The 25,503-nt window shown below is 41.4% G+C and overlaps 1 protein-coding gene across 6 annotated transcripts in view; it reads right to left on the minus strand.

The window, feature by feature from the left end:
• The window catches only part of LOC122570527 (alpha-(1,3)-fucosyltransferase C-like), a 118,506-nt gene extending 96,462 nt beyond the window's left edge, over positions 1–22,044 (minus strand). For 2 of the 6 annotated variants that reach the window (XM_043733023.1, XM_043733003.1), the window contains exons 1-4: positions 21,555–21,702; positions 21,144–21,488; positions 20,889–21,064; positions 19,631–19,723 (exon numbers count right to left, since the gene is read on the minus strand). In XM_043733023.1, the coding sequence (XP_043588958.1) occupies positions 19,631–19,723; positions 20,889–21,064; positions 21,144–21,195 (321 nt within the window). In that variant the 5' untranslated portion in view covers positions 21,196–21,488; positions 21,555–21,702. Of the gene's footprint in view, positions 1–16,151; positions 18,585–19,524; positions 19,724–20,888; positions 21,065–21,143; positions 21,489–21,554; positions 21,736–21,808 lie in introns of those variants that run through there. The other 4 variants (XM_043733014.1, XM_043733034.1, XM_043732993.1 and 1 more) reach the window with 4 other exon arrangements.
• Positions 22,045–25,503: the final 3,459 nt, after the last annotated feature.

Below are 25,503 nucleotides of genomic sequence, written 5' to 3' on the forward strand. Positions count from 1 at the left end.
GCACCGAGGTTGCCGACCCACGGGCCGACACTTTTACGGGCAACCCCTGCGCCTCATAATTGCCAGATTGCTACGACAAAACTAGCTATCCTTTGCCTGTACACCTCTACAACTATCGGGGAATAACGCGATAAATCTCGCTACCAGGACGCCGACACAATGCAGTCTGTCGTTTATATTAAATATCGTAACCGGGTAAGAATTACATCGGCAGATAGTCATTAATTGCAACACGCACAGGTCGATTTCCGTGACTTTTTTTACTTGCGTATTTTTTTCTAATTTAAATCGATTTTTCTGTCACGATGTAATGCGAAATAAACGGAACGATTACTCTGGCGGTTACGCTTCGGTCCCTCGCGGTTCAAGGCGAAGCTGCACCACCGAATCGTCTTTACTTCTAACACGTAAAATAAATACTTTTGTATCAGGAGATTCAATCTCGTAGAAATATATCAACGTAAACGTGGTTAGTTGCGAAGATTTATATCCAGCCTGAGGATATTTATGCATTTGCAGGAAATTTAAATATGCAGAATATACATTAGTACGCGAAAATATACGAAACGCCCGATGCGAAGTGCGCGTTATAACATTTAGGAAATTAATCGAGTCTCCGTATAAATTTCGTCTCTCTATTCGATAAAAATATAAGTTTCCATTAACATGTGTCTGCAACTATGGCAAAATTATAAACAGCCACTGAATTCAGCCTATCGAGTTACGTACGAGCCTCTCGCGATAAAAATGTTCACCGACACCGTAAAGGCATAGTAAGCTTCCTACCTCTTTGTTTATCGTCGAGGCAAAAATCCAGAGGTTGAAACGAGATGCACGTCGCGGACGTTTATCAAAGTCTCGTTGTATCGCGATAATAGAAATGCTGCGAAATGTATGACGTTTAAGTTCCTCGGGGAACGGGTCGAAGAGACGACTCTCGTCTCGTCTAATCGGAAAGTTTGATTTAAAGACGAAAGGTGGCCGCTTTGTCTTCCTGTCGATTTAAGGATAGCACGCAGCGTACTCGGAAGATCGGGGAGTTACGAGCTGAACTTCATCTACACGGGCCAAGTTTTCCACGAACTTGGCGAATTTATTTCACGGCCGTATCAGACACGCTGATCCCTCGGAGCTTTCGAGGAGCTTTCAGATTCACATCGACCGACTTCCGCGGGAATGTTTCGAGTTTCCGGTGTTTCTCTACACCGGGACCGAACTTCTGTTCAACGAGCAGGCCGAGACACAGAGCAATCGTTCGGTCGTTAAAGCGTCGAAATCCCTTAACGTCGTTCACGTTTCGCAGTAAAGCTAAGAGAATTCCGGAACTATCCGTTTTATCAATTCCTGGATAAAAGCTGCCTCTCACTGGCCCAACAATTGTCTCGAAATCTGCTTTTCTTTGTTACCGTTTTTCCTTTTTTTTCTTTTGTTTTTTTCTTTACGAAATCTATGAAACAACAGGAAAGACTTTTTGCAACCGTGAAGAAGGAAGAGGTTACGCACGGCGCTGTGTAAAAAACTTGGACCAAAAAGTGCGTTGTTTCTACAATTTAATATAAAAGCAAGGTTATCGTGATTTTTGCTAATTCGACCCAAAAATATCGCTCGCTATTTCGTATACTATTGCCGTTCTATCTGACAACAAGACGTATGAAAGTTGAAGATTTCACAGGCACACGAGAGAAGAAAATTGCACGATTGTTGTTGATTTTTAAGATCATTAGGGGAAATTCCTCGTTTTCTCCTGAACCATTTTCAAAACGACGAAGGAATCTCGTTCTTTCGCGAGACGATCGCGACGCGGCTCTCCTCGCAAAGGTTGGCGCGCAAATTGCAAATACAATTGCACCGATCCATCGATAGGCAAATTGTGAAACAAGTTGAAAGTATTATTGCTTATACTTTAATGTATCGTTATATTATATCGAATGTTTTACGTAAGGACCGCGACTCGAGGTAAGTAACACTTTCGGTGCTCAACGGGAGACGAACGAAGGTTTATAAATTATATTGTTAGACGACCGAAAGTCCCCGAGGCAAAAGTACCTCGTGGACGAACAAAACGATCGAATCGAACGAAAATATTCGACGGGATGCTTGAAATGGCCACCGTTTTGATCGTTCACGGGACGTAAGATGTAAGGTGAATTGTAAATAGCTCAGTGTATAAATTTCAGTTCCAGATTCATTGTATAAACATTATAAATAAAAGAAAGGGAGGAGCGTGAATTCGCGTGAACCGTTCGTATCGATTCCCGGTCTTGTCGAGAAACGTTCTCGGTACGAGTTCGACGCGCGAAATCTCTGTAAATAATCGATCACATAAGAAGTGCCAAATACGTGAGTCATACATACATACATACATATATACATACAAGTATACGTATTATACATACATACATGCATACATACATGCGCATAACACGTAAATACATGCACTTACGCTGCATACGAATCGAGAATCGCGCTCGTTTCCTGCAATAACAAACGAGCCGGGCGGATAACCCAGTCGATACCGAAAGTTCGGGAAGAGAGGGAGGAACGTGATAGAATAGCGGATATCCGGCTACGTTAGCCGGCTATTTGAATAATGAATGGCCTGCTGGTTCCCATGACCCTGTAGTCGACCACAGAAGGATTCGCGAATACGTCTCTCGCGATACTTACAGCCGTCTCCATACGATTGTTTCTATTTCGTACGATTATATTTGAAAAGTTGCCTGCTAACGCTAGAATCACCAGCGCGGTCAAAATAGATCGACCCATGATTTTTCATATTAATCGTTATATTTTAAATGGTAAGTTTCAGGAGATTTGTATATATAGCTTTTTGGCGAATTATACGGATAAAACGTTGCTCTTTGTCGTATTTCCTCCTTTTCTTTCTTCAATTTCATCCTTCGTTGCGAGCGTCATATTTTAATCGTCGGTGGTTCTAGCGTTAAAATAACTTGGTTAAGCACGTAAATTGTTTTTCTTGGAGTATAATTAGAGCGGAAGCGAAAGAAACGATAAATGCCGCGTCTACGTTGATCAGAATTGTTCGTGAACAGTTCGCGAACCGTTAATGTCGTGGACGGATCTTTCAGCGTCTTGTCTCCTGGATAAACAGTATTCGCTATTCGCTTACGAGCTCGCTCACACGTTCCCTCGCGAAAATCGCTGCATTGTCGACAAACGTGATTTACAATGTGTTCGTGAACTGTTGGCGAACGTCACTGTGGACGCAGCATAAGGTAAGAACGCTATGTTCCTTCCTACTTCCTTTGGAAGTTCGAGAAGGTCGTAGTCGAAGGAAAAATCCAATAAACTAGTTTACTGCCAAACGTAATAATTATCAACGGACGAGCTAGACGTGTCAGTGTGTTTCTTTATTTATTTGCCAATTGCGCCGTTGGCTGTAGCGACTAAGAGGGCGAACGATTGTTAAAATTCAACGAGGAACGTACAGGTGTGGGAAAGAAAGCGAAAGAAAGAAAACTAGCCATAAGGAGATTAACAATAACTAATTATGTCGTCGTAAGTCTCGTATCTCATAGGCAAATACTGCCGAATACCACAAAACCAATCTCGTTTACGCAAAAGCGATTCTTGTTGTTGATTATTACTGTTGAACCGAAACCAAAGAGACGATGCAAAGAGACTAGTAGAACTTTAAAACCGACGATAAGGTTGATTTTGTGGTTGGCAACGTTTACTGTGTTCCTGTAAATAAATATACATAAACGAAGGTGTAACCTGCTTAGATTAACTAACGGCGTAAATAATTATAAAGAATCGTCGCGTCGAGAGGATGGAAACGAAACGCGAGATCGGCAAAATTGCCACGACGTTTTTCTTCTTCTCTCCTCCCACTGTCTCTATCTATATTTCTCCATCTTTCACCCTCATTCTTGTTCCTGCGAACGCGAAAACAAATTCTAACGATTGCTTTCTCCAATTTCGTACGATCCTCCCTTTTTTTATGAAACGCACCGGATGTCGACGCGAGAAAGTATTTTATTAATCGATTCGTCGCAGGGACGTTGAAGGAAAATAATATATTTAACGTCTGTCGGTGTCAAATAAATTGGAAACGAATTCCACGAACGAAGAGCTCACGATACGAAGAGCGGATCGCGGCAATTATTAGAAAATTTTCAAGATTCGAGATATTCGTTCCGGGAAGGAAAAGTCATTCCTGAATATTCTCCCTAGCGAAATTTCTTAAAAATGTTTTTTTACGCTTTATATAAGGAAAGAAAGAGATTTCGGAACGAATTAGACGAGTCTATCCGTACAAGATCGTTGCACGATTGAGAGAAAGTTCGTAGAAAAGCGTAAGAAAGAGAGAAACGAAAGAAAACCCAACGACCGTAGATCTTCCAAAGAGAATCTCTAGAGAGGAGGATACACCTGAACGCCAACGATGAGAAGAAAACGAGCAAAAATAAAGAAAAGCACCGAAAATCGCTTTTAATGTGCACATAAACTCGCTGCGTAGTGTTACTCTAAATGTTGCTACATTTAATATGTAAGTATAGATTGTGTTTTGACCTGTGTAAAGAAAGAGAAAGAATCGGCGGATTTTTTTATTTCGTCACTTCAAGCGGGACGTTATGTCAATTAAAAGTGTATAAAAAAAAAAAAAAGAAGAATAAGAGAAAAGAGCCCAGCGAGATATTGTTACCGATGGCTGGTCCTTCCTTTCGGTTTTCCATGGGAATATGTTTTCTGTCCGTATTATTGTACATTTTTCATAATTCCCTTATTGTGATAAATTTATCTAGGACTGTACGAATAAAAGGATACAGAAACCAAACTAACACGTTGCTCTTTATTCCTGAACTACCTTGCTACAGAACGAGGCGGAATCGAGAACGTTTCCGATCGAGTTAACTGAATTTCAAAATGTTTAATCAGAATTTGTATGACCACTTCGTTATCGTAATTTATGTATAGGAAAGTTGCGGTAGTATAAATACAGAGTTGTAAAATGATAGTGTATTCGAATTGAATCTAATTAACAAACAGTTGTAATCAGGCCCAATGGCAACGCTGATCCGCCTACAAAACTGTGCAAAGCGCGTCCATGCTTGGGTTATATTTCATTTATATGAAATACATAAGCATAATATTCACGTGTGAACCTACGATACTTGGGATTAAGAGATGAAACGAAGTGAATTTACTAAGCTTCCGTTTCCAAAGCCTCGGTAATATATTATTTCTGTTACAGGGCTATAAAGGAGCAGCGAAACTTTTAAGGCAACGAGAATATTTCCAACTCTTATTGCATTAAATTAACCCGCATTTCGCGCATTGTCGAGCGAACGTGTCACATCCTTCGTACAGAGGGAATAAAAATTCCAGCAAACATCTGATTTGTTATTACGTAACGTAATTCTACGTAACTGCGAGTCGCATGTAATCGTGTACATTCGAAAGAGAAATCGGATTAGTACGTTTAAAAGCCACTGAAAATTATTGGTTTCGTGTACATTATGATAGGTATATTCGGGGAAATAACGTACAAACTATACCTCATTGAATTGCAGAAATTTACTGTCGCGCCATTCACATTCGGTGCAATTACTGTCGATACACTATGCAAATTCGTCGACAATTTAGTGCTGACTAAAAATATAAAGTATTGAACACGCGCACGCTTTACGACACGCCGCACTGTTTCCCGAAATTGAGTTCCGAATAACATGGTCGCGAAACAGAGAATTTCATCGCTGCACAACGATGTCTTTCGCCATTGCGCTCGCACAGCACCTTTCAAAGTGAAAAAACAATTCCAATGGTAGAATTTTTCGACGAATTTTCCTCTCAAAATTAAGACACGTGTGTATTAACCGTAAATTCGATTACGAATGTTTATAGAACGAGGGATAAAACGACGAATCGGGAAGAGAAAGAAAGGAAATTGGATACGAAGTATTCTCGAGAGACGTAAAAGCATCGGTGACAGCCACGCGGATGAATCGACTTCGTCAAAGTATCATCGTTCTTGCCCTTAAGCTCCTTCCGCGCGAGGAAGCATATCAGATCATGTGATCGATGTAAAACATCGCGACTTCCGTCTTTCAGCTCTGTCCTAGCGGATTCGAGGATTTCTGCTTATATAGGCGGAAGGGACCTGGGTTCGTTAAAAGCTCTCATGCAGCGTTATTTCCTATAAAGTTGATCGATCAAGTCGGATATTGCCTGGCCGAGAACCACTGCGTAAACCGAAAAAGGCAAAAGGTAGCAGTTTGTTTAAAACGAGGACCAGACGATATGCCGAGGCATCGCATCTGGCCGTTGGCTTTTAAAATCGAGCTACGTCGAACGAAGAGAAGAAAGCTGGCCCCCTCCTAACGTGGTTAACGGCCACTTTATTCGACAATCCAGTACGTCTAGGGATAAGAGCGACTTTATTTTACAACGCGTTATAAAAGGACCGAAGCAGCTTATTTCAGAACGTCGCTTGCAAGAAGGTTAATAGAAAGGGTGATTTTATTTCAAACGTTTTCTCTTGTGCTCCCCTCTCCCCGTACCAACTCCAAGATAAATTTGTCCTTTATAAAATAACACCCTTATTTTCAGCAGACCTTCCATTTTTATAGAACGTAGACGATAAATCGTACTTTCCTGAGGTTATCGTCGATAAGATATATCGACGAACGTTGTTACTAAACTATATCCGATGATGATCTTCGCCTTATAATTATTACTATACGTGAACACGCATTGTCAACAAATTTACGAACTCTCGTAGAGAGTAGGTGATTTGATATTTATTCCGGCATCGATGTCGAGTACTGATAGGTTGTCCACGAGTCTATCCCTTCGTAGACCTTCTACGCCATACTCGCTCTATATTTCCTGCAATTTCGTATTTTCGATGCGGGCACACCTTTGACTTCGCAGGTACTCGAAGAAGACAAGAGATGGAAGACTTAAAGGAACCGCCGCGCCGGTTTCAAAGTGGCACGCGATATCCCCGAAGGACCCTTCTATCGAGGATTTGAATAATTCCCTCTCTACCTCTGTCTTTTCTCGTCCCGGCCGCTAGCCGCGCTCCAGTTTCTCGCGCGTATTCTCTCAAAGATTTCCTTGCACGAGCATTGCCAATTGATTTCATTTAAATCCAATTATTACGGACGACCCAAAAATGTTATAATGGCGCGAGAAAGACTACGCTTTTGACTTTAAAACCCGCAGACAGGTTTCTACGTGCAGCCAGCTTAGGTTTACCAAGAAAGGAGAAAGATAAGGAAGAATATGAAGAAGGAAAGGGGATGAAAAAAAATGAAATAGGACGCCTTTAGAGAGACACTAAGATAAATTTGTCGTGCCTCTGATCTGATCGTCTTTCGTATAATTCTATAATAAATGGTAGAAACATTGGTCGTCGTATTCGTACGATACTCGTGCAAAAAATGCTACCGTAATACAGATTAAAGTTATTCTACATCTCGCGTATCTGATCTATGACTGAGTTTTGGAGACCACAATCTCCGCTGGGTAAAGGTACGGTCAGCGTAATGGCGCTTATATAAGCCGGGATGAAATATTGGGTTTTACCAGAGTTGAATGGTTTGAAATTAAATGAAACGTAAGGCCACGATTCTACACGCGATACGACATTTCTCGATTGTTTCAAGTACACCCTGAACAAAAAAAAAAAAGAAAGAAGAAGAAGAGTATCATCGCGAACTAGACCGACCTACTGTCTGTCCATTGATCGACACGATTTCTCCTCCGATTACGCGAGAATTTTCATTAAATTCTTGCGCTCCGTAACAGCCATACTTCAACGAGTGCTTCGCGAAGTGGAGCGTAAATGAAATCCAGCAGAGTCACCACTGAATGTAGTTGAAGAGGGGAAAAGGAAGCAGAGACGGCAGGAGGGAAGGAGGATCTCCTTAATTAAGATTGTCACCTTCGTCCACACGGAAGCTTGTATTGAACTGGCCGTGTTACCTTCTCTACTGCCAGGAAAAAGCGACTGAATAATGACTATGCATAAGGACGCGCAAAGGATTTCATATAAATGATAATGTTCCCGGTAGCTCCTTCCGTCTCCGGCTACTAGTAGGACGAGCTCAAAGGAATTACAAATTTCGACCGAGGGCCAAAATTGGTCGCATGAAAAATACATTTAAAAATATACCGGGGCCAAGTCCTCGCCCCTCTCCGTCTCAATATCTCTGATATTGTCGGTAAGCTCGACTTCCCTTTGACCTTCTTTCCTCCGGTTCACAGGATGGAAATAGAACGAACACTCTGCAACATTCTGCGTTGCACCGTGTTAAAGATCAAGTTGGTACCAGGCATCTTCTCGTACCAAATATCGATAATCTCTATTTCGATCAGTCCATGATGTGAATAGACGTCTCAGCTCGAGACATCTGACAACGTACGAGAAAAATCTCAGCGTATAATAAGACGATGGTAGGATAGAATGTTTCGAATTTTCAGAATTCTCGTGTTAAACCCAATTACTAGGAGAATATGTAAAGGACTCGCCAGGAATCTCGTGCTTATTCCCATCTTCCCTCCCACCCACCCATCCGACACATCGATTCTCTAGCACCCTGTCCATTTCTCAGTCCCTTCACGTGTTTAACCAAAGTTGGTAATTTAGCTAAATTTTGGTGGACGTGGCATGGCTGCGCGACGACATCGACTGCATCCAGCCACTTGACGATAGAGTAACTTAATTCGGTGCATATTCACAGAAAACGAACGGACGATTCCCGTGAGGCGATCATGCTATGGAGCAGATTTAACGAAAATGAGTAGCAGTCTCGTCGAGATTCCTCGGTTACAGATTGAAAATGTACGTAAGCCATACGTTGCACGCGTCGTATCGAGTACATTCGTAGAAACGAAATCAGCCCCTTGTCTGTTCGTCTGTACTTCGTGGCACGAAACAATTACAACGTTCCCCTGTAATTGAAACGAACGGTATTTCCTTCGTTTCGTGCGCTAACTTTTCGTACCGATCCACCGGAGCATTTCTAACGAGGCTTTTAAACTTCCGAAGAATTCCAACCGATAGAAACACATCGCGTTCTTCTTTCTTTTTCCGAAAGAAACCTGCTTTTTCGCTATTCCCATCCCAAGCCTCGAGCTTTCAATTTCTACCTTCTCTTTTTTCTGTTATTCTTTTCTGTCCTTTTTCTTCTTTTCGTTTTTCCATCGACTCTCGAACGACGACGGGTTCGAACGGATTTTTCCCCGCAACCAACACGATCTCGTCTCGAATACGAGGACGCCGAAAGAATCGACATAAATTACGCATTAACGGGCGCCAGGCTTTTTCCGCGACGAAACGATACACTCGACTTTAACGACCGTCGGTTTCCTTCGTCGCTCGGGGGAAATGCGGCACGGCCCCCGCGGAATGCGACAACAAATCACATTCAGGAGTACACTCGTTCCTCGCGCACAGGAGCGTACGAAGGGTCTGCGTTTGATGTGTCAGAGCCACGTAAATGTGTGCAAGTTTTTCAGTATACGCGCAACACGGCCGCGAGAAACTGAGGGAACCGAGTTCTGCTCGCGGATTGGGGCGGATTGCCGCGCGCGCGAACGAGATGCCGGGGAAAAATATTTTTTCTTCGCGCACCACGGTCTGTCGATAACAGCCATATTCGAGAGAGGAGGGTTTCAAGAAGCGAGCCATACCTCGCGACACCGTCGGGATCTCTGAAGCCGAGCTAAATCGAGCCGTGACAGCTTGAGTGCACGGTTTTCACTCTGTTCCGTGTATTTACATACTTCTCCGGGAACGTCGAGCATAATGACGACAAACCGTGACGAGTATAATGGAAAAGCTTAAGAGAAGCGTCGCTTTTTTCTTCGTCAATTACTTTGCCATCCTTCATCGACACGAGCGAAGGCCCGTAAAAACGGAAACCTCCGATTCGCGTTGCGAGTCGCGTTTATTTCTTATTGGCGAACATCGCGTCAGAAACGTGCGAACGTTCCGCTACGAGACTGCTATACTATGATGCAACATGGCAAAATTTCTTGCACTTCCTCCTACAGGAACAGAGATAAACCGCATTTAAAGTTCTGCCTAAGCCAAAGCGACTGCAAACTTAGTTGTAACTGCGCCTGCTTAGTTTTAGCGGAACACGTGTGTGCAGGATCGCGCGGAATACATCTTTGGCGTATCGTTTCGATCAACTTGCTTTAATCTGCTTTGTAGTGGAAACCGAGCGTGCGCAGTTTCTACAAGTTATCCGTATTCGGGATCGAAGCTCGTTTGAAATTCATGATGGAAAAGGACGATATATCGCTCCGTCGTGGAAATATTTATCGCCCATACGTCAATACGTATAAATGGAAAAGTAATTTCGCCAATTTACGAAAGATTAATCTTTCAGTCCTATGGGTACTCGATGTAGATAGGTCACGTCGCTGAGACCGACTACCTATGAGAATGCGACTTGCAAATTTAATCGTAAAGCCGAACCTCCCCATCGATTTTTCATTATCGACTTTGCCTGATATTTAGGGATGACCACAGGCAGAAGACCATCGGCAAAAAGTTTCGGCACTCGTGAGACTCGAGATCGGAATTCGATCGAGTCAGGAAAAATGGTAAAAATAAAGTAAGACTCGTTGCCAGCTTTTATGCCGAGATTTTTTCCGCGTGTCACCGGCACGATCTAGTGTCGCGTCTAATGGAAACATCGCGCACGGGAAAAAACGACGGCCGAACTCGGTTCTCCCTCGGTATCGTTCGCGTAATCACCTTCGCGGCAGTAGATATGCTCTCGACGGATGCGACGATAAATCAACACCGAGGAAAACATGGATGCAAAGAGGTCATCTGTATCTGATGCACCTATCGCCATACGCCGAATGTATCTCTCGCTTGGGACCGGAAGGCCTTTGAATTTTTAAATTTTCTACTCTCTTTTTTTTTCAGTTCCCTAGTCGTTCGTTTTTATATACATAGGGGTTGCGTGTCCACGCTTCGTATTCCGACGGTGGCGGTTTGCTGGCAATTCGCGCGTTTACGCGTTAATTCGACGATCAAAGCGAAAAGTTAGTCGCAAAATTCGTAAACAGAACGTTTCTTCGATCGACCGGTACGCCACCCCTATAACAATATCGCGATTCATCGAACGGATTAATTATTTCGTTACACGGGATAAACACGAGCAAACCAATTTCGTTGATACCGGATTTATCGGTTTGTTAGTTGAATTTACCGGTAGATTATTAGTTTAATTCGAGTGCCGTTGAATTATCCACACCACCAGCCCGAAATCAAATCGAAAGTTCGGTTAAAAACATTCCCCAACTGGCCAGTCGCGCAAATATGCCAACGAGTTTAGCCGAAGACCGAGTAAACGGTGAATATTCCCGGTTAAAGTATCGGTACACATGATCGATGTTCAAGTAGAATTAACAGAGAAACAGTTGCACGACTCGACTATCCGAAAATTCGAGTCTACGAAAATATTGCACGCGTCGATCGTAAGTTTTCGGTGTTTTTCCGCCGTTCGCTTCCCCTGTAAACAACGAAACCGGCGTACAATTACAATGCGGTAAAACAACGAAGAAACACTCTCTCGCCTCGAAACAAAAAAAAAAGAACGGTTTCAAATTACAAACACTAGGATAATTTGAACGGAAAAATAATAAAACAAGAAGCACGCTTGCGAATTACCGTGTTCCATTAATTATCTGATAGCTTTTACGTGAAATTTCGTACGGTCTATAACTAGAAATAGCGGAATTCGTGGAAAAACGAAATAGACCGAACGAAAGTGTAATTTATAAAACTGTCGAATCGAACCGATAGAGACGAAACACAAAATTTCTCTGCGACTATCGAAGATCCTGAGTACGATGAATGACAATGAACGGACAGGTAGACAGGTGAAATCAACAGATTGATATTCTCCTCGGCGTCGATACCAATCGCGAGTTTGCATACGTAACCGGTACTTTCGCAGAGGCTATTATTCTCGCTGCATTTCCGTCGGAAGATGCATTCGATGTATCAGATAAGGGAGAAAGGGGAAGAGATCGAGGACACGGGAGGAGGCGAGTCGCGCGAGAAGCAGGAAGTTCCATTTTTGTTTCGTCCCGGTCGACGCATCGACCGCCTTCCAGCAGCGTACAATGTCGATAGCAGAGTTTCCATAGCCGGAATTATTTCCGGTTAATATTCTACCAGGCCGGCAGCAGCTAGATATAATTAAAAACCCCGCCATCCTGCGGGGAGCGCCTTCCACCGCGAAATTGCATGTAAAATTGGACCGAACACGCACACGTGCTCCCCGCGCCAGTGTCCGTGTCCGCGCGTGTATCGCGATACCGCAAAACCTCAGCGCTAGCTGGCCATAGGTAATTTTCCAGAGGGGCGACTGTTCTCTGCGTCCCTTTCTCTCTTTCTCTCTCTCTCTCTCTCTCTCTCCGAATCCTGCACCCCTTTATCCCTCGCCTCTGTTCCCTATCGTTGGTGAAATCAAAGCTCGGAAAAGAAAATCCCGAAATCCCGTGACCCGTGCGTGTCAACTGCATGGCTCTAGTTTTACCGCCGCTAAACACACCGGCCGGACCGCATTTTGTGTCGGCGTACGAATGCGTTTGACTCGCGACACCAACACCCCTGTAACGTGACACACTATTTCCCGGCACCGACACGTCGAACCTGTACGAATTTCCATCAATCGATTTTCAACGTGTTTTATATGTATATAGAGGCTAGAGTAAGTGTCCGAGTGAGAGAAGATGCGAGTTGGTGCGTTTACGATGATCGCTTGATCTAATTGTCTTACAGTGTCAAGTCACAAGTCCATCTGCTATGGATATCGGTTACGATTCGACAAAAGCAGATTGTATTTATGACAGAGTTTCTCGATTACTCTAACTGTAATTCCAATTCTTTAGACCGAAACTTGTCGGTTAAAAGTTCATGATAAGAATTCTTTATTAAGAATTAGTTAAATATACATCTATAAAGTTAAGAATATCGTGCAAGGAGCAATGACCGAGCTTAATTTAGGCAGTTCGAATCAGAATCGTACAGAATCGGATAAAGAGTGGTGTGCTGGTCGATATGACAACGAGGAAGAAACGATAAATATACTGTTCGAGGGTCACGTGAAAATCTCGAATCTAGAACGAGAGTGTCAGATGCAATGGTTTGGATTCCCTGCCGCTAAACACGTTGCTACGACCGCAGCTCGCGGTACTTTCGTAGAACTAATATATGTGTCTGAGTTGTGGTCGGTTTGCCTCGTAAAGTGTCGGTATTTGTAAATGGCAGCGAAGCAAGTCCTGCGTTCGTATTACTCATACCGCGAGTACTTGATTTCTTCTTCGTCACGTCGCTGAGCTACACGTGAAAAGTGACTCCCTTCCGCTCATGGTGAAAGAGTACATTCCACCGCTATAGTCGCGCCTGACTACTCGGTATATTAACTTTCGGTCTCTGGAAAATTCGGCGTGAAATTTAATTTTCATCCGGCCGGTAAACTGATGTCCGGTTCCGGTCGATTTAATTGCAAAACACATTTGAATCGCGAATGAATTTCAGTTTCCATGAATCCTCAACGTGGTTTAATTAGAATATAATTAGGCTTCGTTCAATGGTCGCGCTGTTTTCTTTGCGTTCGTGCGCGTGGAAATCTTTCGCATAAAGTTCCCATTTGTGGTTCGTTTACGAACACGGACAAAAATGTAAAAGAGCGTACGAAACCACGGGAAAAATTTATTCGCTGGTAATAACTAGATTAAAAAGGAAAAAGAGAGGAAAAAAGGTAACATCGAAATGGATACAACGAAGGGAAAATGTTGCGAGATCCATGGTACATTAAATCTACGACGATACGTGATCGGAGTGGAACGCGTGTTTCTTGTTTCGTTCTTGGATAATCCCTCGACTTTCGAACCGATCGAATAAACATTGATAAAAAATTTGTTACTTCCGTGAGCAGTAGCGGCGAGAAACCCGTTAAAAGGTATCTCGATAAGATATTCATAACGAAACCTCCTATAGATCCTCTTCGGGTTAGCTTCGGGTCTCAATCCACTTTCTACACCGTAGCGTGCATTTATATTTAATGTAGCGTTCTTTAAAGAAGGGATTAAGGGAGATGACTTGCTACCCGCCATTTGTAAACCCGCCACGCGCGTCCCGATCTTTCAAATTTTCACAGAATAACGACAGTATCTCGTTGTGTTCATCTTTAGCGTGTACCACTCGTCATGATTTAAACGCGAAATTACTACCGAGCAAACATGCCGATGCGAAACTTTTAATTTATCCGCGCTTGGAAATACAAACAGCGCGCGTGTATCTGCCTAGAAAATATATATTGTTGTGCAAACTTTGATGCGCAACCATTCTTTTTTTCAATGATTTCGATAAAGCGTAGGTACGTTTTATTGAATTTCGGCGCTCGTATTTTAATACTCTTTGAACTTCATACTCTCCCCTTCACCCCAAACGTATATATTTGCGATTAAATTGATCGAATTAAAGGTATACAACGAAAGGGATTATCAAGAAAAGCTGATGACTCGTTGCCACTGGCGCGCGCGTTCAAACAAGTGTTTAGATACATCTCCTTCTACCGAAATCGTTCTATCGAAAAGAAAATCGTTGTCTCGATGGAAATTTTGAAATATCGTATCGTTTCACTTATCGCTAAATGCCCTCCGACGATAACGGACAACGCAACTTGGCCCAACACGTTGGTCGAAATGACTGGCCACGATACTTGCCCGGCAAATTATCGAGCATTATCGATTCAAATTCGAGACTAATCGGCTCTAACTCCCGGTAGAACAGCATTAAGCACTGCACCGACCCGACGCGACGTCGGTAATATTTTATGAAATTGATAATCATCCGTCTAGTATTTCCGGCGATTGCCGTCGCGTTTCCCGCTTCAAACCCTGAACACTTCGGGTGGGGAAGCGAACGTTTCTGATTAATCAAATAGGAACATTGAAATTCCGACTCTGATATCCGAATGTATGACTTTCGCGCAACTACGTGACATATGCGCCTGCACCGCACGCTTACACGCGTGCGCGCGATGCAGACGTATGCTAACTAAGTAATACACACCAATATACACGGAACCGTAATATAAACCAGGCTTAATGCTTCGCGGTTGGCACGAAGTTTCACGAGGTTAAGTTATTCACATTCTGTAAACCCTCGGGATATAGCCAAAGAGAGGTGGAAGTGAGAGGGTGGCGTGGCAGAGGTTGCTGAGAATTACCAGAACAAGAAGAACTTACTATTTTCCGCATCGACGAACCTATAGCAGAAACCATGCCAAAAAGTAATTACACAAGCACACGCGTATCCGCGGAACTCGAGGTCAATTCTATTTCTTGCTGGTCATCTTTTTCTCAGTGAAAGGTCAACGTTTAGACAAAATGAGGAATATACATGCAGGATGAGTCTCCTAACGCGACGACCTAAAATAATTCGTAAGTTATTCGTTGTACGAAAAAAAGTTGTCAAACAAACGTTGCATGGTATCTAGGAGGACACATGGTTGTATAATCTGTTTTTAATTAGCTTACTTTTTTAACGAGATATGGATCACCTTCAGTTCTTTTAACGACGTGTCTGATATTTCTTCTCAGATTCGAATAAATCGTCAAATTTTGCGTAAAAAGGTATTACGCGAAATGAAACTTGAAATGAATAATTACCGAGGTATTTTCAAATTAATAATCTTCTATTAGGAAGTACGTTAGGTCAACGTGATTCTTAACGCGGATTTGTTTGCCGTAGGTCGTGTTTGTAAACCTTAGTCTTTGTTATCTTGGCTCGATTATTTCCATCGGGGAACACTAAAAAATGAAATTTATCGCGAGCCATCAACGACAGTGGAAAATATGCGAGAACGTATTATTAGTGCATGCGCTGCCATAACCACAAATCGAAAATATTCTTCGTTCACTGATAATTCGATTACGCAAATGCATCAACGTGTAATGAACGGCACTTCGAACACCGCTTGAAATAAAACCTGTTTTAAAATATTCGTTTTAACACTTTTTATTAAAAAGTACAAATTTGACGCTTTATCCAAATTTGAGAAAAAATATTGGTCGTTATATTTAAGGTGACCCTAATATCTCGCTATAAAAGTAAGGTAATAAAAAACAGATTAAAGCGCTGTATGCCCCCCTAGATACCGTGCAACTTTTATTGCAAACATTTTTTCGTACAACGAATAACTTACGAGTTATTTTAAGTCGTCGTGTTATGACACTCGCCTTGTGTGTATATATATATAGTTGATTTTCTTTCTTTTTTTATTTAATATTCGATGGCGAAATAATTTTGGATTCTCGTGACTTGACCCAATAAATCAGAAAGAATTCAATTTTAGCCACGAAAGATCGTAATTCGTCGGTGAGTTCAATCTTCTATCGAACGGTACGTCACACACTGTGAGTCTGGGGAAGGCACCCGCGCGCATCAATTATTCGCGGCGGAACACGCGATTACGGGATACGTGAGTTCGAAAGAGAGAATGTAAGTATAAATGCGATGACCCATCCCGAGTCTTGCCCCTATAAAAGTTGCATTGCCGAACGGGGGAACCTCTCATGAATGTTCCATCCCAACAAGACGCCGTCCGGTGAAATCCACCAAGTGGCACAAGCCAGAAATTCTTTTCTCCGCTAAGCCGGCAAGGGTTCGATACAATGGTTTCGACGAAGGAAAAACCTGCGTCGCTATCTGTCTCCATTATGTTTCTCAAGTAGTATGAATTTAAAACGGCATTCCGTAATCGTCGATTAAATCCTCGTCTTCTTTCGCATTTTTAATTTTATGTTTTTTTCGCTCGATATTCAATCGCAGAAAGTATCCAGCCGATGTCGGCGGGGTTTCTATAGAAGAGAAGAGAGAAACGATCAGAAGCAATTCCATTCGAAGAATAAATAAATCGTAGTTACGATTCGAGGAATAAATTCAATTTTAATTTTCAATTCGTCCTTTTCGCCAATTTTACGTTCTTCGTTTTATTTTCCTTCTCCTATCTCATTTTTCTCACCTGATATTCCATTACAGACGGTATCGTTCGTGGCAGAGAAGTTTATATAGAAGAAAGGAGGGGGGCGGGGGCGGCGATCAAACGCGAACAACAGATCAACCGAATGCAATGACATTTTAACTATGCCAACAGTCAGCGAGTCTGCAACGACCATCAAATATGTCACAGACTTGGAATTCCCTTTGATGACCCGTATACGTAATAGGCCCCCGTCCTGTTAACCGATTGCTTCACCGGATACGTCAGGGGGCAGTCTACATTGTCGTGTACATCGTATACACGTATTAGAAATCCAAACCGGTGTACTTTCAACCCTAGTTACGTCGGTGTGTTCGTCCGTGCTCTTCCAGGAGCTCATGAACTGCGCATAAACTGACCGCTAACTACTCCGCGAGTAGTTTGAATTGCTCGCGTACAATGCTTGGATGTGTCCACTTAAGTAGTAAACGCTCGACCGTGAAGCAACGTCGCGGAAATTGATATCAGCGTGTACTAACTGCTGTGTTAATTGAACGGAACGAGCTTCCGTGGAGCGACAACGATAAAGGAAAACACGCGGAGAGTTTCTTCCAGTGGAAGGACGCGTTTCCTTCTCATCGAAAAGGATCGAAAGACGCGAAGAAATGCATGGACGTACGGTGGAAGCGAAGAATAGTCGATTTCGTTTTCTTAACGGTTCGAGAGAATCGGCCAATTATCGGACCGCAAATTGATCGTTCCAGGTTAAAGTAAGCGGAATTCGGGACGATGCAACGCCCGTAGAAGTGCAACGCGGATAACCGTGAGCCGGTCGATTAATTAGTATCGTATCGCGACGCGAGTGGCACGCTTAATTTCGCGCACGACCCACGCTGGGAAGTACTGGCGAGAATCGGCCGGTCTCTGTGCGAATCAATTACCGATTATCCGTTTAGCAGACTCCGATAAACCCCAGTGAGGTTTCAAGGAATGTGAAACGTTGCTAATGAAATGCTTCCGATACGTCCAATACTTCTCGGACTCTGGATCGAGTAACATTAAACGAGGAAGATAAACGCCACCGCTGATAAGTAGAATGAATCGTGAGACGAATAAAAATGGAAATGGGATCAGTGGAATGTACCGTATCATGTACTGCGAACAGGTTCTAATTTCATTAGAAAATCTCGAGCACACGTACGTACTTCGACGAGAATAATGATGCTTTTACACGTAAGTAGATCCGAATCATGAACAAACGGGTTTACAAGATGTAAGCCATATCTTTAAGCGGGTCTGTATCTTTTATGAGCACTTTAACCGGAAGCTTCTTATTTTCCGCAAAGACGTATCACGGTGATACTCTTGTTATAACTTTCTCTTTATAGTATTGGATACAAGCCAAATCAGAATATACCGCACGTGTATATCTTCCGAACACTAAATTTCCCAAAATTAAGATTTTATGTTTCAGGTTTAAAATATCTTGTCGAACGATACCCACCAAATATCGTCCCGATCGGCCACCGGAATCATTTGAAAGAATATCCTAGTTTCCTTATATGTAAGTTCCTCATATGAGTGTTAGCTATCCTGCAAGTGAATTCCATAATAGCGCACATTATACCGATGATAATAAGTATAATAAAGCTGCAGCCAGAAAACTACTTTCTTCGAAGGATCACTATGTGACTCCTTATAAACGTATTCAAAAATATTAATGGTACTTGATAATGCGAACATTACAAGCTGCGAACCTAGTGGATGACACAACATTTCTTCTGCCGTACGTACTGTACAATTATTTGTGAAACGTGCTTTGAATCCAGTTGACAGATTCAAAGAAATGGTACAAAAAGGCGTTAAAATTGTATATATTTTCATCGCTTCGATTCAGCCACATTCGCGTTTCAATGTAAAAACGGAAACGATTCCGCTTACGTAACTAAAAATGATTACAAAACTGTTCTACAAGATAGAATTCAAGGTAATCTATGCGTAAACAATTTGTGAACGACAAAAATGCAGTTGTTTTAAAGGATAGAGTCATTACATGCAATTAAATATTGCATTCAACTACGAATTGCTTAACTATGACGTATTACAATAAACTCTCTTGCACGTAGCATTGTACTCCGAAAGAAATATCAACTCTTATAACTAGAGAAAACTCTTAAGAATCAGTTGAAACGGTAGAAGCGCTAGCTATCGTAAAATCAAGTCAGAAATGGTATCAGAAATCGTTAAACATCGTTAGAATCGTGAAAACACTCGTAAAAAAATTATAGAAATCGCTAAATATCGTTAAATCATTTTAGAACTCTTTAGAGATTAATAGAAATCTAAAAATATTTCTTCCAGTCGCACAATTTATTAATCCAGACTTGATATCTTTGTGCTCGATTCTACCGATGATCTTCTCGGCATCTTCTTCAGTCGGTCGGGAAATTTTCGAAATTCAATGGATCTCAATGAAACGATTTCTCAAATTTGCGAATCGCGCGTCACGATTTTTGATAAATATTAAAATATATTCAATCTGAAATATTTCTATTGAAACATGCTCTACAAACTTGTTAGTCTAATAACTAGTCTATATGAATATGTATGTAAATACTGGCTATAAATTGTGCAAATACTTATGGACAGTTTTCCGGTAGTACACATTCGTTAGTGGCTTCGTTTCGTAAAGTACCTCCGACACACTGACAACTGGGACCGGAAACGCATACCTGAAGAACATTTATCGATATCGTTAGAACGCAAATACGCAGCTATTTTATGGTAGATTTTGAAGTTTTGTTTTCAATAATCTATCTGCATCTGAATATATGTTGACAAAATACAGTCACATTGATATTCGGGCACGGACATCTCTGTATTTATTTCTTTGTATAACAGAGGATGATACAAATATCGTTGTTGCTTATTCTATGACGATGTGAACCATTTCTTGTAGTTTGAAAGTATATAAACAATTTTTCACCCAACAATAACGCTTTTTATTATTATTTAACAAGAAATAAGGTTCCTCAAGAGAGGTACTACGGTCACGTTACCATCGTGAAAGCTTGAAATTTAGACTGCTATATGATTCAACAAAAAAAAAAATTTAGCAATGAAATTCACGATCAAATCGATAGTTTTGCTGCCCATTTTTAAGGCATCGCGAGTATACAGATTTAACAGATCGTGAGTACAATTGTTGGACACCCTATGAATACAGTAAAACGATGCAAGAAATTGTTTACATACTCTCAAGCTACGGTAAATGGTTCGTATCTTCGCAGAACAAACAACGCGATATTTAAATCATCCCATCTTATGCAAAGCAACGAATGCAGAGATAACGATGTGTCTAAATATCAACGCGACTATATCAAGCAATTTTCAATAACACGATCGGTAAAGCTGTGCGTAAAATATCGGACACACGATATGGTCTGTAAAATGGCAATACATACGCGTTGATTTTTACTCGCGAAGCATTCGACTATCCTTAACGCAACCGTATAACATATCGCGCAGTTGAGCCAAAACTGACGCAATTCAGAGAACACATTTTTCGAGTTATCACAGTGAGAATGTTAGAAAAACGCTCGTTGACCGATTATACAAATATTATTCCTTTATCTTCATAATTTGACCGATACAGCAGAGTAAACGCTGTTGCTAATTCAAATGGGAGTGGCCTATATTGTAAGAAAGTATCTTATTACCAATTTTGTCGTGAATCTCGATAGAAACGTGATAGATATATTATATTATATCTATCGTGATATTATCTGCCGATTACTCGATCAATAATCACCCAGTCTCTTTCCCACCCGTCCCGAGCATCGAGGCCCTCCACTTTCTTAGATTTTCGTACGCCTCTAATAATTTCATAATACTCACGGGACCAGGACCACCTGGAAAAAATTCAATACGTAGACTACGGGGACTGCGGGAACTACGGGGACAGGGGTTTGTGATATTCGGGCGTCTATCATCGCAACTGGGTTCGCACGACAGTCCACAACGAATCCATTCTTCGTTTGTTGAGCAAACTGATGCGGGTGCAGTCGAACCTACTGGTATCGCATAGGCATTTATGAAAAGCCAGAAGCAAAATAACGCAGATAAGATTTGAAGACAACGCAGAATACTTACAATCGGCGAGAACCACAACGACAAGTAAGAAAGCTACGAGGTATGGCGGCATGATGACTTTCGTCGAGGATATCCGTTCGGTTAGCACCTTTTCAGCGCGTTTTTGCTTTTAATGTGAAGGCACCGTGTTCGTGATTTTTATATGGCGAATTTCTGCCTAAAAACACGCATTTGTTTGGACAGTGTGTGCTCCACGAAGATAACACGTAGCAATAAATAACAGGCGTTTAACGAAGGAACGTTGATCAGTGTATTTTCGTTAAGGTGGAATTAACCGATGGAATTGCCGGAATTTTATTATATTTAACCTTACCGTGCGGATATTTTTAACTTTGCACGTTATATCTACAAATAAAAGTCGCTATAGTAACATGAGATAAAACATAGAATGGGTAAGTTACGTCGAGTTACCTGTTCTGTCGACTGTGTTAGGTAAGTTGGGATAATCTAAAGGCTAGTTCTTACTTGAAAGATATAGTATAAATATATGAGATTGACATTCTTTGGCAAACGTTCTTTTTAACAATGTCAATGCAACTCGTGCCGACCAACGATACTTTTTCGAGTTTTCCTTAAACCTTGTCCGCTGTATCTGCAGATAAAAATTGCTATTATAAGAGTAATAAGACAAACACACGATAGATAAATGGTGTCGGAAACTATACGTTTTCCAGGTAGTTTAGATAGGCCGAGGTAACTTAAAGACCAGTTTCAACTTAAAAAAACACAGTATTTATATCTAAAACTAAAATTGTCCGCCAACGTTCTTTCTAACAATGCAAATACAGTTGCAATGCAATGCTTTTTCGAGTCTTTCTCGAACTATCGACACATGCCTTTCGAAAATGGAACTTGAGATTTCCTACTGTCGGCTAGAGGAAACTTTAATACGCAACGTATAGAATATTCTTCTCTACTGGTACCAGGTTTATTCATTTTCCTCGCGATTATCGATATCTGACATTATTTTAATCTTTATAAAATATTCTGCTTTAGCAACACCACCAAATAATGTTCGCAGAAAGCTGGAAAAGTTTATATTTTATCCTGGGCCGTTACATAAAACGCCAGCGACTTGCCTTTTAAAACCGGTATCGCCTTCATATCGGTGAGATAACAGCAACGCAACGACAAAAGTTTCCATTTCGTGGTTTCGTTAATGAAAATTTTACACTCTATCGATTTTAGTGACCCAGATTATTGTGTTATGAAAGTCAACATCCCGATAATGAATAATTTGGCGTGTACATAATATAACCATTACCAAGCCTTAGTTTACGAAATACAATAGGACGTTAATTATTCCAAGTCTTTTTCGGCCGCTCGATCGGAATAATGTCGACCAGCAAGGGGGAACAAATATTTTAAATACACCTACCTATGTGTTCGTTACTATTGTACCGTTTCTTATAAAATCATGGAATCGTCGAGCACAGGGTCCAGCGAAGAAAACAGGCGAAAATTAGGGTAATTTTAACGCGTTTGACAATGAAAATAACAATACGTACGACGTGGGTGACGAAGAAATCGTGGAAAGAATTAAAGGGAGATTTAACAGTAGCAACGATGAATCATGTTAATAGAAATATTTAGATTGTACAGCGCATACATACATACATATACAGGCTAATTTTATATTTTTATATCTTATATTTTCTCGTATCAAAGTGACGTTGAATTTTTTAAACGACACCGTGTATTTTTTTATAGCCTTAGCCGATTCGAGATAAGCTGCCCTCCATGTCCGGTTTTGGGATCACTGTACTCCAGCTGTTCGAACTGCCCTACTTTCGTTCATGTAAGAAGGTTTGCTCGCGTCCTTTCAATCGATTTTTAATTATCAGCAACTACTTTTTTATTCTTTATTTTCGTCTTATTTCGCATTCAAAGATCGCCCCTTAAATTTAGTTACACCTGTAGCTGAACACCCTGTATACCGTAGCTAACGTTTGTAGTACGTAAGATACATCGTTTCGTCTTTGAAAGTTGGAGCACTACCTTCGTGAAGATCGATTCTTTCAAATGTCAAGGTACTTACGGATATAAATTCTAAAGTTCGAATCCCACGGAGGGGAAAATTTTGTATTGAAATCGACCTAGACTCGGCACTACATATTGAAATTGATCCGAGTGACATCGTAAAAGAACGACGAGGGTGGAAAGAATTTGAGTATCGATAATACTTTCGTCGTGTTTGGGGAATCTCGAAAACAGTGTGGTGGACGTATGAAATACAGGTGTAATAATTGCCTGTTGGCGGAGATTGGTTTAGACGTTACATCGTCCATACGATAGAGGGTCAGCTGTTTCCTATTGTGCAGCTAATTACATCAGGGATCCAGGGACTGGGATATAGCTGCACCGAAATTAACTAATCTACCGATGAAAGAACCTACGCCACTAAACGCTCCACTGCATAAACTCGTATCGTAGGAGGTTGGCCTTTTGATACCCCATATCCCCGTGGTGTATTCGCGGAGAATGCAGCGAACTGCATCGATGGAAATTTGATTGCAGCAAGGTCGGATTTGCGACGTCTATTGTTACCCAGAGAACGGAATTTCAAATGAACGAAAGAGGCGATTCGTTTAGGAACGTGCACGAATATCCTATGAAAGAATTATTTATCAAGGGCAAATAACTTTCGTCGTTTCGCCGATAAGGAAAAATGCATCCATTGCAGTCGTTGCAATCGTGAAATTCGCGATACCAGATATAATTTTTTATTTCTTAAAACAAAGAGGCACGCAACGAAAGTGCCTTTCTTTCGGTTTATGACAATCGCGTTAAACGAGTGGCATGATTCAGGATAATAAAAAGCGACCGACCTCCAAATTTGTACGACGTAACGGCTAGCATTGTACTACGTATACCTGCAAGCTTTTTCTGTTTCTTTCCTCTCTCATTCCCTCTCCCCTTCTTTCCTCTTTCCTTTTTTCCTCTTTTTTATATAAATTACGTCCACTTTTCCAGGATGACCGAAAAAAAGCAAAGGAAAGGGAAAACGAGAAGAGACAGCGCGAACACTGGGGGAGGAAAAAGAAAGAGAGACTAAATTGCGCGCATTAATGTCGCTCCCGCGATTCTCCAGTCAAGGGTCCCTCTAATGAAATTCACGAGCGTTTTGAAACGGGAAGCTTTATTAAACCAGGATTAAATAGCTGGAATTATTCAAAAGCTCAATTATCAGCTTATTGTCGGTCTAGCTGGCACTACTGGCTAAAAGCGTGAGAAGGGCGCAGATGGTGCGCAACCAGCCCTCTCTTACTCTCCTTTCGCCAGCCTTTCGTTTGCAGCCTAGAAATAAAGGATTTTTAGTAGCCGGACTACAAACTAGAGATATATCAGCTCCTGGGATACGCTTTACAGGACTCTGCTTTACAGAGAACTCGGCTTTAATCCGCTTCAGCTGGCCGTCCTTATTTTCACCGAACGTTTTTCCAAACGCCAGGGTCAAGAATCGAATCGTCTTTTAAAAATATTTCTCGTCTCCTACCAACGTGTCATTCGTTGATACGCGCGAATACTTTCGTGCGAAGCTATAACTTCAAAATGGACACGGTGAATATCTGAAACTTGTCAGATCTAAGTTTCAGAAGGGATAACTTTACGATAGGCTATTAGAATTAGTTTGTATCTCTAACAGGTTATCGTATTTTTAATAAGGCTGTCAAGTTCGCAACAACTCTGGAAATGCCAAAGTGGTAAGTAGTAAAAGTCAGTTTATAGCCAGACCTGAGACACGATAATGACGTTTAAACCACTAAACTTGCGAAGACCAAAAAGCAATAAATGCTTAATTACAGCCAGATTTCAGTCGTTTCGGCAATAATAACGTTCCAGTCCCCGGTCGGTAGTCCACGTCTATAAGCGGTTAACGAGTAATTAGATTCCAAAGCGCACGTCCGGCCCTCATCTAGCTGGCGAGTCCACGGTGTGCACGTTAAGGAATAATTATAAAGCAATACGGTGAATCGGCAATCGACCACGTAGCTTACAGTAAACTGTATGATACTCGATATAATATTTTATATTACATATAATATTTTTGTGAATCGATAGACAAGATACAGAGTGTATCATATATCGTGGGAATGAGAATTCATTTGGAATGACATGTAATTGAGAAGCAGATCGAGATGCTTGACGAGTATCGACGGCGAATAAAATTAAAAACTGATTTGATTAAAATTGAATGCACGCGAAAATTTAACCATGTAGAATTTTTATGCGAGCAACGTCCGCACCGATGAATCCAAGATGAAACTCTCAAAGAGATTAATTAATTATTTGTTATTTCATTACGCTGCAGTATTTTTGGAACAGCTTCACAAACGATTCGAAAAATGGAAAATCGCAG

The sequence above is a fragment of the Bombus pyrosoma genome, linkage group LG1 (genome assembly GCF_014825855.1).
Source record: "Bombus pyrosoma isolate SC7728 linkage group LG1, ASM1482585v1, whole genome shotgun sequence".
In the NCBI taxonomy this organism is placed as follows: domain Eukaryota; kingdom Metazoa; phylum Arthropoda; class Insecta; order Hymenoptera; family Apidae; genus Bombus; species Bombus pyrosoma.